We start from the raw sequence: 14,715 nt of genomic DNA on the forward strand, positions 1-14,715 counted from the left end.
GTACAGTACAGTAACACTCTTTGGCTAGTCCTTATGTAACTCCTTTAAATGCTGTACATAACACCAAAACTTAATTGTTCATGAAACCTTATGTTGGTACCTGCAAATAAGCATGTTGTATTGCTACTGATGCAATATGCGACATTACTGTGGTATATGTGAGCCAAACAGTATGCCTAATTGGAGCTATTGACATAGGCATTAACAATATGATAATGATAAAAAAATGTTTTGCTTATGGGGGTGCTATGCAGTACTTATGAGGGAATAGCAGTACCCAGCCTTTATGAAGGTTTGTTTCAAGAATATTACCCAGGAGCCTGTATCTTGTCTGAGAAAGCCCAGTAAGGAAAGCTAATTGACATTCCTGCCATTTCTGATACACCGGATAAAACCTTGTGTTTAGCCTTCTTTAATGTCTCGAGTCCTTGAAGCATCAGTGGAAACTCACTTGAGTTTATGTGAATAGATAATACCGTATCTGAAAAGAAAAATGAAAGTTTATGTTTAGCATTCAACTTGAAAAGTTAAGAGTCCAGCTAAGCCTCTCTTATAATCTAATTTTTATGTATTACTTGCACAAAGCTCAGTGAGGCTTAGTCATAATTCTGAATAGTTTTGTATGGATGAACTAGGCTTAGTGCAATTCACAGCACTCATTAAATATGCTCACAACCAGATGATTGCAGGGCGAAATGCAAATATACATCTATATAAATGTACATTATAATATTTTAAATAATATTTAAGTTATATGAGGCTCCGTGTACAGAGAAATAATATAATAACTGAACAGGGCTTATTCACTCTGAAAGTATTGCCTTTCCTTTTGCAGTTATTGTTTATGTTTTGGAAATGGTTGGGGTTTTCGCTGCTCAGGGCCGATCTTATTTTGGCTGAAATAAACGCACGCCTGCCCGGTAGAAATAATTAAAAGGCTGGAAATTGTAATTAAGAGAAGATGAAAAAGCGGTGGATTAGACTCCTGCACCTGCCGCGTGGCCAGGGTCCAGGATCACCGTGGCGACGGAACAGCGCTCGCTTAGCGCAAATGTGCGCTAATGCCCGTGTAACTCAGTGCAGTGAACCAATCAACGGACGGGGGCTGTCGCAAAACGGCTCGTTCAGGGTCACGTGACTTGAACATAATGTTCTCCGGGTGTTGATTTGTCGCCTTATTATTAGTCTGGTCAATGTTCCTTTCTGTACCACACTGCTTACCAGCGTTGGCGGGAGTGGGTGCCTTTGTATTATCTGTAAAACTACAGACTGACAATGTTTTTTTTTTTTTTTGGTTTGTTTTTTGTTATCTGCAGAATGTTGGACACATATTTCAATGGCGAGAGAACTAATGCCATGGTGGCAGATTACTTGTTCATATTTTTAGCAGCGTGAATGGAGGCAAGCAATTAAGCAGTGAACACTGTGTGTCTGACAAGGAGATTAGCCCGCATATCCATAGAACAAATATAAATAACATATGCAGGCTTTGTTATTTAATTCAGTGTGATTTGTATAGTGCTGTGTCACGGAGACAATTTACAGGAAAGTGGGGAAGAGCGGAATAGGAAGGGGGGAAGAGAGAGCTGTTCGGAGCGAGCCGCGGCTCTTCTGAAGAGGCTCATTGAAAAGCAGTCCACCGCCGAACAGGCGCGCTTCATTGATTTCACAAGTCCTTGATTCTGACAGCGACGGCTCCAGCCTCAGAATACACGGCTACGCTCTCCGCTGTGCACTAGCGTACGGGACAGCGGGCAGAAACACGCTTGTATCTGTAGGCTAGGTGCATTTTAAGCACGTCTGGTCTTTTGTGTGTCTGTGAAAGGAAGGATTCGCCTCGTCATCGATTCGAAGGCGAATCCGTAGTCATGACTCCCTTTTTCGTCCCGGTCTGAAATGCGCGCCGCATTTCCGTGAGAGTTAACGGCCCAATTAATCTTACTTGTTTGCATATTTTTGCATATCTTTAGGCAGAACGGCAACACGGTGTTCATTTACTTGTATTAAAAACAAGCGATACTTCACGTGGCTAATCATCTGGAAAATGTACATCCATTAACGCTTCTGTCGCATTTCTGTAGATAACCAATTAGCGCTCAACACGTTCCATGTGCTTTTGATGGCAGATGGACAGGTGTTAGGTGTTAGGTGTTTTAATTTTAATACCTTGGGGAAGTTGCACGATCCACTTACTTACATCATTTTAATGGCATGCACATCAGTGACAGGGGGATTTTGGCAGTGGGGCCATCTTTGATGGTGATTACTTACATGACCAGAAAACCTTCTGGTCCGCTTTTGTTAGTGTTTGCTTCACTGTAACCTGATAGGCCTACAAAAGCACTGCCTTGAATTTGTATATGAAAATGGCCAGAACAGTTGGCAGTTATTTTCACCGTAACCTTATTTTGGATTGACCTTGGTGACCTCTATAGCATGTGTAATCTAAGGAATTATTTCCCTTTAAAATGAATCATTGAACTTGCCACAGGCCCATGACTTAAATGAACAGCTGTTGGTAAAGGTGCCCTGAACAACAACTTTTCTTTTAACTACGAAACTAAGGAGTTTCAGACACAGTATGTGGATGGACTACAACCTGTTGATAAACTTGTGACCATTTTACATGTATCAGGCCAAGTCATAATTATTTGACATATGTAGAGTACAGTGCCACATTTCACAGAACATTCATACCAATACATTTTACCCTGTGATTGAACCCTCACAAAACCAAGTCTGTAGTGATATTGCCAAGAGGAAAAATTAATTATAAGAATCCAGACACAAGAGGAATTGAGTCCTCCCCTGGCTCAGGGTCTTAAATTATTTCACACATGCTACCCTGTTTGCTGTTCAGCTCTGATTGCGTTCTTTTACTTTGCACAATGTCGGGGTTCCTGAAGATGTTTACTGCTAAGCAGGCGTGTGTGTCACATCGATGGCTGATTAGGGAGCTGTTTGCTCTGGAAGCGAGCGTGTGACTCGTCATAAAAGAAGTTGCCTGAGTGCATTTGTTTGGCGTTGACAGTGTGTCAGGGGGCTGTCTAGCCCCTGAAGCTGACAGCTCGACCGATAGGGGAAGGATTGGCTTAGTCATCCCGCAGGGAGGATTCGACAGCAGGCAGGCACCTGGCCAGCCCCATGCTCTCCATACACAGGGCCCTCCACGCAGAGTGCTGTTGAGGTATATCCAGTGGTATTAATAGACATTTTAGGATTTTCTAAAGCCCTTCACGGCTTTGTCGTGCCTGGGTGTTGTAATATAGTTGCGATTGTAGCTAAGTATCTGAAACTACCTGACGTTCTTTAATTTTTGTCCTGGATTCAATAAACATTTGTCCTTTACTTTTACAACATGCAAATAAATCTTGAGTGCTTTTTTTTTTTCAGAAAACTAGACGCCAGGCTTGGCAAACATCCAAATGGACTATGATAGAAACGTGAATAACACACTTCCATTCATAAATAAGTGCAGGTGAAGGACAAATGTTGATGGAATCCAGGCGATACAGGAGAATAGACCATTAAGTCAAGGACAGACTGATTCATCCCAGGCCTATGTGTAATACCATTTTCTGCATATTGTTGTATGGCATATTAACATATCTTGTCTGTGATATTATATTTTACACATTTAGCAAAATGCTGTTATCCAGGCATTGCTTACAATTTTACTCACCATGTGTTTATGCAGCCCGATATTTACTGAAGCCCTTGAGGTGAAGTGTCTGACTCATGGGTACAGCAGTAGCGGGATTCAAACCTGCGGCCCTGCCGATATGAGCCCTCCCCCCTGACTGTTCCGTCACACCGCCTCCCTTTTCGGTGTCGAAATCTCTGAAGATAAACACAAAAAATGGCAGAAAATTGCTCCATTTTGTCTGCAGCAGTGTATTTGATAAATACCTGATACGATAAGCCATGCCGATTGATTGTCTCCACACCGGTGTCAAATGTGAGCTTTGTAAAACCACGCAGGTTACCAAAATGCACAGGCGGTGCATGTTTACAGATTTGTTTGTGCTGAACTTGATATCCGAAAGATATTCAGAATATGCTAAAAGTGAGCGTTGAACAGAAAAGGGTCATTATTTGTAATAAAATACGCATTTTAATTCATGTCTCAACACCTGCACACTTATGAAATAATAGTCCATCTGAAAACAGTTATAAAGAACCATTTGTTGTTAAAACGGAGACAAATACAGGTTGTGTTATTTCTATGGTGCTCTATCACTGGGGACATTCTTAATCTCTTTCATGTTGATGGGGAAAAAATGTAAACAATGTTGAAGTGTAGAGCGCCATAATCATTACCAATGGGGACAAGGAAAATGAAATATACCACAGTATGAATTTTTAATGAATTCATGTAGTGGAAAATGGCCCCAAAATGGGCCTGAACATGGCTTAATGAGCAAATACTTGAAATGAAAAAAAGAGAGAAAGATGAAACCAGCTGTTCAGCAGCTGAAGCACTTACTTGGGTAGAAGTAACAAAACAAAAACTAGAACGTGGAAAGAAGTACAAGATTAGGCTAAAATTAAAGCTTAATGTGACAAAATGTCATAAAATTGCAATATAAAAATGTAATTTATTTAATGCACAAGGGGGATTAAGGAGTTGGGTTTGCTCTTTTGAAAATTTCAAGTGAAGTTAAAATCATTGAGGTAGTCCAACAAATCAGTAAAAATGTATAGTTGAAAATGAATGGGAACGTTGCTTAACGTTGGCTAATGGCCTTAGACAGAATAATCAGAAAAATTAGATGAGCACCTATGCTAATGTGCACACTATTTCCAAAAGAAAATCACCAAGTGAAAAGTGGAGACGGCCAATTCCAGGTCAAATAAAAAACACATTTCTGATTATTCTACCGTTTTAAAGGGCCATTTTCCACTTTGACAATTTATTTTAAATATCTGTGCTATTCTTTTGGAAATAGCGTGCTCATAATCGGTCTTTTTTTTCCAGAATGTCTTCTTCATTCAATAAAATACCTTTTAGCTACATTAACCCCTTCACAGAGATGCCAAATCTGGCAACCCTTGCCCATTTTTGCAGTGTTGTACTTTAAGGCTTTATAACTTTATAATGGAGTGTCAATAAACTGCTCATCATAAAGTATATGCTTGTACTATAACAACAGAATATAACATTTAAACGCCCGCAATTGAATCACAAATCGGAATTATTTTTGTGAGAATAAATCGTTATTCAGAATGTCATGCTTGTGAAAACCCTAGGTCTGATTACATAAGACTTCCTCTTGTTGATTTTACTATCCAATTCAATATTAGCATATTGTTGCTATGACGGAATACCAATTTTTGGTTGCGAAATGTGTCATTTACCAAAAAAAAAAACAAAAAAAAGAATTTGTGGTAACAATATTGGGGGAATAATTTTGGGAAACTAAAAACAATTTGGTGCTCGATCAAATTCTGTTCTAATAAACATAACTTGATTGAGCACCAAATAGTTTTTTAGATACTGAATGCCCTGTATATTGTTCAGTTTGCTGGTTTACATCTGATTACACATGATCTGGTATAGAAATCTTTGATAGGAAGGTGCTAGAAGCCTCTAATCTGCTGCTGCCTGAAGCTTTTTTTGATCAATCTTGATGGTGACGGTTCTTAGATTTTACTGAAGGCTGTAGAGAAAGAAAGCTGTACTTCCTGTCTGCAGGGAATAGTTTTATTTTGCATGTAGGATTCTCATACGGGTTCACCTTTATACTTGAACTAAAATCCTTTTAGAAAGATGCATCTACTGAATATTTTATGATCCATACTGCATGCATATTGCTCAGGAATATTATAATACTGCCTTAATGCAGTTGGAGTACAAATTAAGTCCTGAGGTTTGATTCATATGCATAGGCTTTGTCAATACAGTTTGTTTGTTGAAAGACTTTCCTTGTTTCTGTCAGAGGACAAACCAACATATCAACATAATACGTATATACCAGGTGGATCTCTTTTGAAGTTACTTAAACTTTTACTGAGAGTGAGTTAGCATCCTACTCAAAAACAAACTACCTAAAATCTTGAATGGGAACGACAAGGTTGACGCAGAGTATTATATTAGGCCGGTAGCTGCACTAAGTTTCTACGCCTCCAGAATGACTGTCAGACGCAGATAGTGTGAACAGTATGTATGGAGGCCAGGGTTCACTGTAAGAAATTGCTAATTAAAACACGAGACAAATACGGCAAGTGAAGGCGCTGGCTTTAAGAGTCCATGCGCACAGATTTATATCTCTCTGCCCTCAGGGAAAGCATCTGGAAATAAGATCTTGCTGTAAATAAAGAGGCGATGAACGGGTGTCGCACAAACGTAGCTCGTAGCGTTTCCAGGTGTGATTGCTGACTCCACTGTTCCCGCTCTCCGCCTCCATCTTTCGCCTGTCGAATATTTACATTGAAATCTCCTCTCTGCACGGCAAATCGAAATGCATTTCCTTGTGAGTGTTGGTTGAGGGTTGATGACAAATACCACCATTGGTCAAACAGTTCAGTCATTTGATGACTTTTAGCGCGCACAAAAAAATTTGAAACCTTTTTATTTTTCATTTGCAAAAATGTCCAGCGCTGCTGTACTGAAACGCCTCCAGAGCCTGTTTCAGCGGGTGATTTAATGGAGCTGGCACTCTGTTCTCGGAGCTGGGTCAGGGCGCTGGTGCAGAACTGTCTGGGAGCGTTAGCGCCGAGGGTAGCCTAGCGCTATATCGGCCAAGGGGACGGGCAGCAGACACGCCTCTCCTGGCACTCGACGCTAGCAGGACAGCTGGTCTAACGGGGGCCCACTCGGTGACTGGTGGAGACGGGTGGTGTGTGCAGGTCTCTGGTGGGGAACTGCCCCAATCGTGTCTCTGTGTGCGAGTCCAGAGTGACCCACATCGAAAGAGGACATACTGTACCCAAAAATACCCGTGAGAGACGTAGGCGTGTGTCAGGGGATTTGTGGTAGAGGTGGACATGTCATAAGTGTACAGTATGTAAGAGAGAGGGTGTGTGTCAGGAGTATATGTGAGTGACATGGCCATGGTAGGAGTATGTTTTTCCATTTCTGGAATATTTGAGAGGTGGGCGTGTTCTGGTGAGAGATGAACGGCAGTGAAACATTTAGAAATGTTTCAACTTTTCTCCCTATTGTCTGAATATTATCATGACCCGCTTTCTCAGGTTAGATGTATGGTGTGACGGATGTTCTGAAATGGCTTTAACTTAATGAAGCAGGACGATGACTGAATTGAATGTAAATTACATCTTTTAAATATCCATTATTCAGTTGCTAATGTAGGAATTCTGACAAGGTAATTGCACAGTCACATAGTATTTGTTGTCAGTGCTGTTCCTTTTGTCGTAGGTTTGCTGTGATTTGTTGAATCATGCAGTACGTCTGCAAATGCAAAAGGCGATTTAGCTGAAACACTGGCACAATGGACTAACAATAAGTCTATCGGCTCCCTTATGTTTGTTTTACAGGGACAGTGCTGGTTGAGAATATGCAGATCAATGGAAGAGCTGAAGACCCAGGCAGAAGCATTTACTTATCCCTGAGAAACAACTATGACCACTGGGTGATCTTGGATGCCAAACGGCAGACACTGTTCCTAAACAGCACGGGCCGAGTTCTGGACAGAGATGTGAGCACTCCCATTGGCTAGTTTGCATTGCGCTCGCATACACTCAGACCCACTCTACTTTACTCTTCCCCCATGTATACTCATACCCACTCTGATTGGCTCTTTACACTGCACATACACTCAGACCCACTCTGATTGGCTCTTTAGACTGCGCTCACATACACTCAGACCCACTCTGATTGGCTCTTTAGACTGTGCTTGCATACACTCAGACCCACTCTGATTGGCTCTTTACATTGCACGTACACTCAGACCCAGTCTGATTGGCTCTTTACACTACACATACACTCAGACCTACTCTGATTGGCTCTTTACACTGTGCTCTGATACACTCAGACCTACTCTGATTGGCTCTTTACACTGTGCTCTGATACACTCAGACCTACTCTGATTGGCTCTTTACACTGCGCTCTGATACACTCAGACCTACTCTGATTGGCTCTTTACACTGCGCTCTGATACACTCAGACCTACTCTGATTGGCTCTTTACACTGTGCTCTGATACACTCAGACCTACTCTGATTGGCTCTTTACACTGTGCTCTGATACACTCAGACCTACTCTGATTGGCTCTTTACACTGCGCTCTGATACACTCAGACCTACTCTGATTGGCTCTTTACACTGCGCTCTGATACACTCAGACCTACTCTGATTGGCTCTTTACACTGCACTCTGATACACTCAGACCTACTCTGATTGGCTCTTTACACTGCACATACCCTCAGATGGCCCAGAAGGAAAAGGAGTAGGAATGGGGAGCGCAGAATCCCACTTGACCAAATTAGGACTCTCCTCCTTCAGGCTGAAATCTTCTGCACGTCCCAGAATTTCCCGTCTGTCTCATACAGTCTTGCTGGTAATGTAAGGAGTGGCGGGATTGTAATGGAACTGCAGTAGATTGAGCCACCTAAATGAGCATGGGGGTGAGGAGAAATCTGTCCGCCCCTGAAAAGCAAAAAGATATTTCTGACCTCCGTATCCATTTTTGCGAAACGACAATAAAGAGATTTGGACATTTAGAAACTGCTTGTTCTGGAGTTACAGTTCTCAGGCAACTGGCAGAAAATGTAATTACAGTACTTTTTCTTGAGACCTTTGACATTTTGCTGTGAAATTTTGGAAAGGCATTAAAAAAAGGCAGAATTTAAATGCAGTTTTAATTAATTATTTTCGTCATCCTGTTTCTCATCTTTACAGATAGACATACTGAAGTGTACTGCCTTTTTGCCAACATGTTAGGAATATTAAGGGAGCACTGTCATGCTTTTTTCACTTGAGATTATTTTAATTAAATGCTTAAATTATATATGTAGGTCTTTTTAAAATCGCTGTCAGTGTATCCGTTTCCTAAATATGGGGCAAAACTTATAAGGGCAGGCATGTGTTTGGCTTGAATCTCCAGCCTGTGTTTCCTAGAAGGTAACGTGCACTCAAACTCCACCCTTGAGTTAGAGGACGTGCTTTTCAATTTTTACAAAGAAATACAACCTTACAGTTTTCAACCGGAATTTACAGTTGTTCGTTGTATGAACGAGAGAGACAGCAGAGGAACATAGACAACCGAACACGGAGTTTGCATCACTGCCAATAATAACTCAGATCGAACCCTTGCTACGTCCTGCAGTACTTACCAACTTCTTCTGTAGCAATAGGAGGATTAATTGGAAAGCTTGTGGGCTTTTCTCCATCTAATGGCACTCTCTTCCCTTACAGCCCCCTGCCTCTATCCAGTCCATCGTAGTGCAGGTCCAGTGTACCAATGTGCTGGTCGGTACGGTCATCCAGCACGAAGTCCGCATTGTGGTGAAGGATCGCAACGACAACACCCCGCGCTTCCAGCAACCTAGCTACTACATACCCGTCAACGAGGTGAGTGCCCCCAACCCAGGGGCTGGTCCAATCCAATCGCAGCATGCTCCTGGTTAGTCCAATCCAATCCCAGCATGTTTATGGTTAGTCCAATCCAATCGCAGCTTGCTTCTGGTTAGTCCTGTCTAATCGCAGCGTGCTTTTCATAGTGTGGGCTGCTTCTGATTTCTGCTTCTTGGTGATCCACAATGTATTCCAGTTTTACCTTTTTTCTGGACAGAATACTTAAAAGACCAAACTTTGAACAATCCATTAATTTTATACGTATCTTTGGGTATAGATAATGGGTAAATTGAAGAATCTCAGATGACGTTTAGGAATAGCTGTTTCATTAAATGTTGTATCAAAGGTTTGATTTTTGTTTCTAGGATACACTGCCACACTCTACCTGAAAAAAAGGTAAAGCAGGCACTCAACCATTATTACCTGGAACTGAAGGGACACCAATTACATACAGTACAGAAGAGAGCTCTTACAGACAGCCTGTAGGCCCCCATGTCATGTAACCTTGGTCCTAATACAGCATGCAGTCCATAACACTCAGAGAAAAGATAAATTCAGATCTCCTATTCAGATCAGAAATAGCAACCTAGAGAATGACCAGAAGTGGAAAGTCCAGGGGTCCGAAAGTAAAAGTGCTGCCATATGTCTCTCCCACCCATGAACTCTGCCAGCTGAATTAGTTCTACTTCTTGGCTTGGTTGATGGATTATGCTAATTGGCAAATCCAGGATATTGGAACAAGCTACTAGGGTGGACTTTTTCTTTCTGAACCTGGATTTTCCACCTCTGAAAATGACTGCTTTGTACTTATTGGTGCTAAATAGAAAACGCCAAAGAGACCTGCCATTCTTTGGGATTTTTATCAGTGTGATCTGAAAATGAATTCAATTGCAGAACCGAGAAACTTGCACAAAGGGGACTGGGTGGGTACATCTTGATTTGGTAGCTGTTTGCATAATTAGACTCAGTGTGTCTCTATCCTAAGATGGCTGCTATGTCTGAGAGAGATGGGCTAAGCGTAGAGCAGAAGACTTGTCTGAAGTAGCGGTTGGGCCCTTTCATGGGTTCATTTGGTTTGAAGTTTAATTTTTATTTTTAGGCACTTGCAGTCCTGCCCACTGAAATACTATCCATTAGCATGCAGCCTTTAGTGTGTCAAATAAAAGCACATTTCCACACAGAGACTGTTCTGCTGCTGATAAGAGAGGCAAAGCAAAATGAAAGTTTCTCAGAAAAAGTTATTCATAATTGTGTTTATTTCTTAAAAGATGCCCCTAGTTTGATTAATCCAATCAGTATACTGTTTTAGGTCGTACTATCCATTTCTAAAGCTTGTTGGGGGGGGGGGGGGGGGGGTGAGGCTGAGGTCATGCCTGTTCATCTGAGTCTGAAGCTCTGAGGTCATGCCTGTTCATCTGAGTCTGGAGCTCTGAGGTCATGCCTGTTCCTCTGAGTGAGGCTGAGGTCATGCTGGATCTGAAGTGAATTTGCACTGACTGGTTGGGAAATGCACTCATTTCGGTTCAGCGCTGGCAGTTTTCTGTATCTTAATGTTTTGCATTTTCGTTTGCATATTCTGACTCGTAATAAATAATACAAATGGAGTAATATTCCACTTCACTGGTCCAATGCAACCAGAACTGTAAGAATTTAGACATCTTTCCTTTGATTGTATTCAATTATTAATGTTTCTTGGTTGGTCCAAAAATGTTGGTAGGAAGTTAAATAAGGTATAATGAAGGTATTCATGCAAAACGGCATTTTTGGAAACATCACAGAAATAATGAACTATATCTCTGTGCATGTCTTGTATCTTTGTATACTTTGATTTATGCGTTCTGCATGGAATCTTAGGTAGGTATTTATGAAATGTACATTTTCAGTTATATAGTGTATATCGCTCAATCACAGACGTAAATGTGCCTGTGAATTCTATTTGGTTTAACCAAGGGGGGAAATGTTGTATGTGACACCAGAGAATGGGTCCAGTTCCTGTACAGAAATATAGAGGCCACCACACACGAGTTGAATGAGCATGTTTATGTTTGGTGATGGGGGGAGAGGGCCACTTGTGGGTTTTGTTGTACAGACGAACAATGCATAGAACCAGGGTGGAGAAACACAGGAGCAGCCACCTCAAGACTTCCTCCAGCAGGCTGCGTCGATTGAAGCGCATCGATCGAACGCATAACCAAGATATAATCAAAACTGTTGACACTCGCCTCAGAAACTGTGACATGTGGAGACATCTCCGTGTCCTATAATCGTTTCCCTTATGAAACCCCAATGATATAAATCTCCGTATGAAATGTAATCAGCATCCGAACGGCGGAGATACGCTCGGGTGGTGATGCAATGCCGCCAAAATGTAAATGCCGGGAAGAGTGATTTGATCGGAGTCGGAATCTGACATCGGAGACACAAATGGGATCATGAGAAAAGGATAGTGTTTGTCATTTGCTTCACAACCTAAGCCATTCCTTTTGTGCGGCGCCGATTATCATCACAAATTGCGACAGATCCTGGGCATGTGAACTTTCAATTGAAATGATCAGCCGAAAATAAATGACAAATTCTGACACTTTCATTAAAAATATATTATATTCTTATATTTGTATGACCCTGTTTGAGCAAGCGTGCCTTGTCTTTTGTCAGAGTCATCAAGGCTCGCCATATTTTATGTTTTATGTTTTGTTGGCTCAAAAAAAAAAGTCTCCCGATCATTTTTCTATTATCTTCTCCTCCAGCAGGGGGCTGCACTATTTTCTGACAGCTATCCCGTGTAACTTCATCGACAGTAAATCTGTTACTTTGATGTCAGTTCGTTCAACTAAATCTCATCCACCCTCCTTTGGATTAAATGTCTGACAGAAAGATTATTATTCTTATTAGTCATAATTCAAAGCAGAAATGTGGTCCTGTTCCTAGGCAGTCCATTAAATATTCTGCAGTGTCTTACAATGCTGTCATTTAATCGACTTATTTAGTACTGCAATATTATATCCCAATTTAATTTCAACATTGCCAAAACCAGATGCGTGACACTTTTAATTCACTGAAATTAATAACGCTGTCGTAATTCTGGGTCGTGCACTCATTTGTCGATTTTACATTTCTTTGGTTTTTATCGCTTGTCCTGCAACAGCTGATGTATAATTAGCACATTTTTCAACAACCGAGTTAGCGACGAGTGCTTGCTAAATGTACAGTACTGGCAGAACACCGAGAGGCCCTGCGATTGTAAAGCCTGCTAGCAGATCAACGGAAATGTGTCTACAGTAAATATCTACATTTCTTACATCTGACACAAAACTTACCGGGCCAATCAAAACCAGGCACTAAAACTAAAATAATATAAGACACCACATAAAAGTGAATTATCCATGTAAATACTTGCTACAGAACAAATTGCCCCTTTAAAAGCATGCTAAAGACCATCTTTTTAAATGCTTGCTGTAGATGAAACCCTGAAGACATCACATTAGCAGACAGCGCCCTAAAGCCACAGTTGATGGCATAACTGTTGAAGTAATGAATAATCATGTCCTCGATGATGAATTAATGGAGGGATTTGACATGAGGTATGAAGGCCCATCGCAGAGAAACGGTGAAAGATTTTGGCTTGTTTTATTAAGCCGTCAAAAAGCCACGCTCTTTGGGTCAGACGGTTCTGTCTCTGACATTTCTGGTGGCTCGTGATGGCTGTACTGCCTGTCAGAGCGGGGGCTAGAAACATACCCGGGCAGCCAGCACAGCGACTGACAATACCACACAATCCGACCCCACGGACCTCACTCTGACCTACGACCTCTGATGTGCAGCGTCTGAAAGCAATACAAGGGCACAAACACATCTGACAGGTGTCTGCGTGTGTCTGCCTGCCTTTCTCCTCGTTACGGAGCCTGCGGCATCCTAAACCAGTCTGGCTTATCGGCCATTGCCGGACCGATGTTCTCCTCTCCTCAAAAGTGTCATGATTGCAAAGCATGAATGACCTGTGATGAGGTCCCTCCTGGGAGGCCTCCACAGACCACCGTGGTTATAGGGTGGATAGGGTTCTCATTCCCGTCCCTCCACTCCTGTCTTCCAGCTCACTCCGATCGGGACCACCATCTTCACCGGGTTTTCCGGAAACGGCGCCACGGATATCGACGACGGGCCGAACGGTCAGATCTCGTACTCCATCCTGTACGACCCCAACGACCCGGTAGGTGGAAATAAACTCAACCGGTTCTTGCGTGGAAATATAGAGGTCACCACGCAAAGTCTGGCCACTTACCCAGCATTGCTTGTGCTGATAAATATTTGTTCAGGGACATTCATAGACATTTGCGTGTTTGGTGATGGGGGAAGGGTATTTATCCGAGCTCACAGTTGTGGTGGATACAGGTAGGCCTCCTCATCTTTTCTAACACAGATCTTGTTGGTTTTTGTCCGGCTGAAAGCGAGGCAACTCATTCTCTGTGCTATGTGCCGGGCTGGCACCCGGTTCAGGGGTGTTTGCATTGGACACGTTGAGTTTTGTTTGCTCGTGTTTCAGGTTTAATCGCTTAGGCATACAACTGTATAAACTTCCCCTGCCCAGTGAAGTCAGAACATGTTAGCTCAGGAGAGAAATCCAGCTTTATTCCACAAATCCAGCACAGGTGTAGCAGTAATACAAGGGAGCAGCAGACATTATTGCCATTCCAGGCAGATTCAGACTGGTACCACAGAGCAAGTGCAGGAAGAACCTCAGTAATCCTCATCGCCTTCTGTGTAGTGCTGAGACAAAGGTGGAGGTCCAGGGGTCAGAATGTAAAAGTCCTGCCAGGTGTGTCTTCCACTCATCAACTCAGACAGTTGATTTCACTCATTAGGTCTACGTAATGACTGAGGGATTGCAGTAATTAGAACTTGTACTTTCTGAACCTGGATTTTCCACCTTTGCTAGGAGCTGTTGAGACTCCAGTGTCTGTCTGTCCTCTCTTAATAACCCCTTTCACTCCTGCAGAGTTTAAACAGTACCTTCAGCATCCCACTACCTCTGTCTGGAGCAGTGGTGCTGAGAGAGAGGCTCAACTATGAGGAGAGGACCCGCTACCTGGTCGTCATTCAGGCTAACGTAAGCCTCCCGCTCACATCACACACAAAATGGACGCTCAATAGGCAATCACGCGACAATGGCCCACTAAATATGTGC

The 14,715-nt window shown here is 42.3% G+C and overlaps 1 protein-coding gene across 1 annotated transcript in view; it reads left to right on the top strand.

Moving 5' to 3' along the window:
* The window catches only part of LOC133118207 (protocadherin-15-like), a 145,518-nt gene that overhangs the window by 23,682 nt on the left and 107,121 nt on the right, over positions 1-14,715 (top strand). The window contains exons 3-6 of the mRNA XM_061228017.1: positions 7,498-7,658; positions 9,375-9,530; positions 13,624-13,740; positions 14,527-14,637. Of these exons, the coding sequence (XP_061084001.1) occupies positions 7,498-7,658; positions 9,375-9,530; positions 13,624-13,740; positions 14,527-14,637 (545 nt within the window). The remainder of the gene's footprint in view (positions 1-7,497; positions 7,659-9,374; positions 9,531-13,623; positions 13,741-14,526; positions 14,638-14,715) is intronic.

The sequence above is a fragment of the Conger conger genome, chromosome 18 (assembly GCF_963514075.1).
Source record: "Conger conger chromosome 18, fConCon1.1, whole genome shotgun sequence".
Classification (NCBI taxonomy): Eukaryota; Metazoa; Chordata; class Actinopteri; order Anguilliformes; family Congridae; genus Conger; species Conger conger.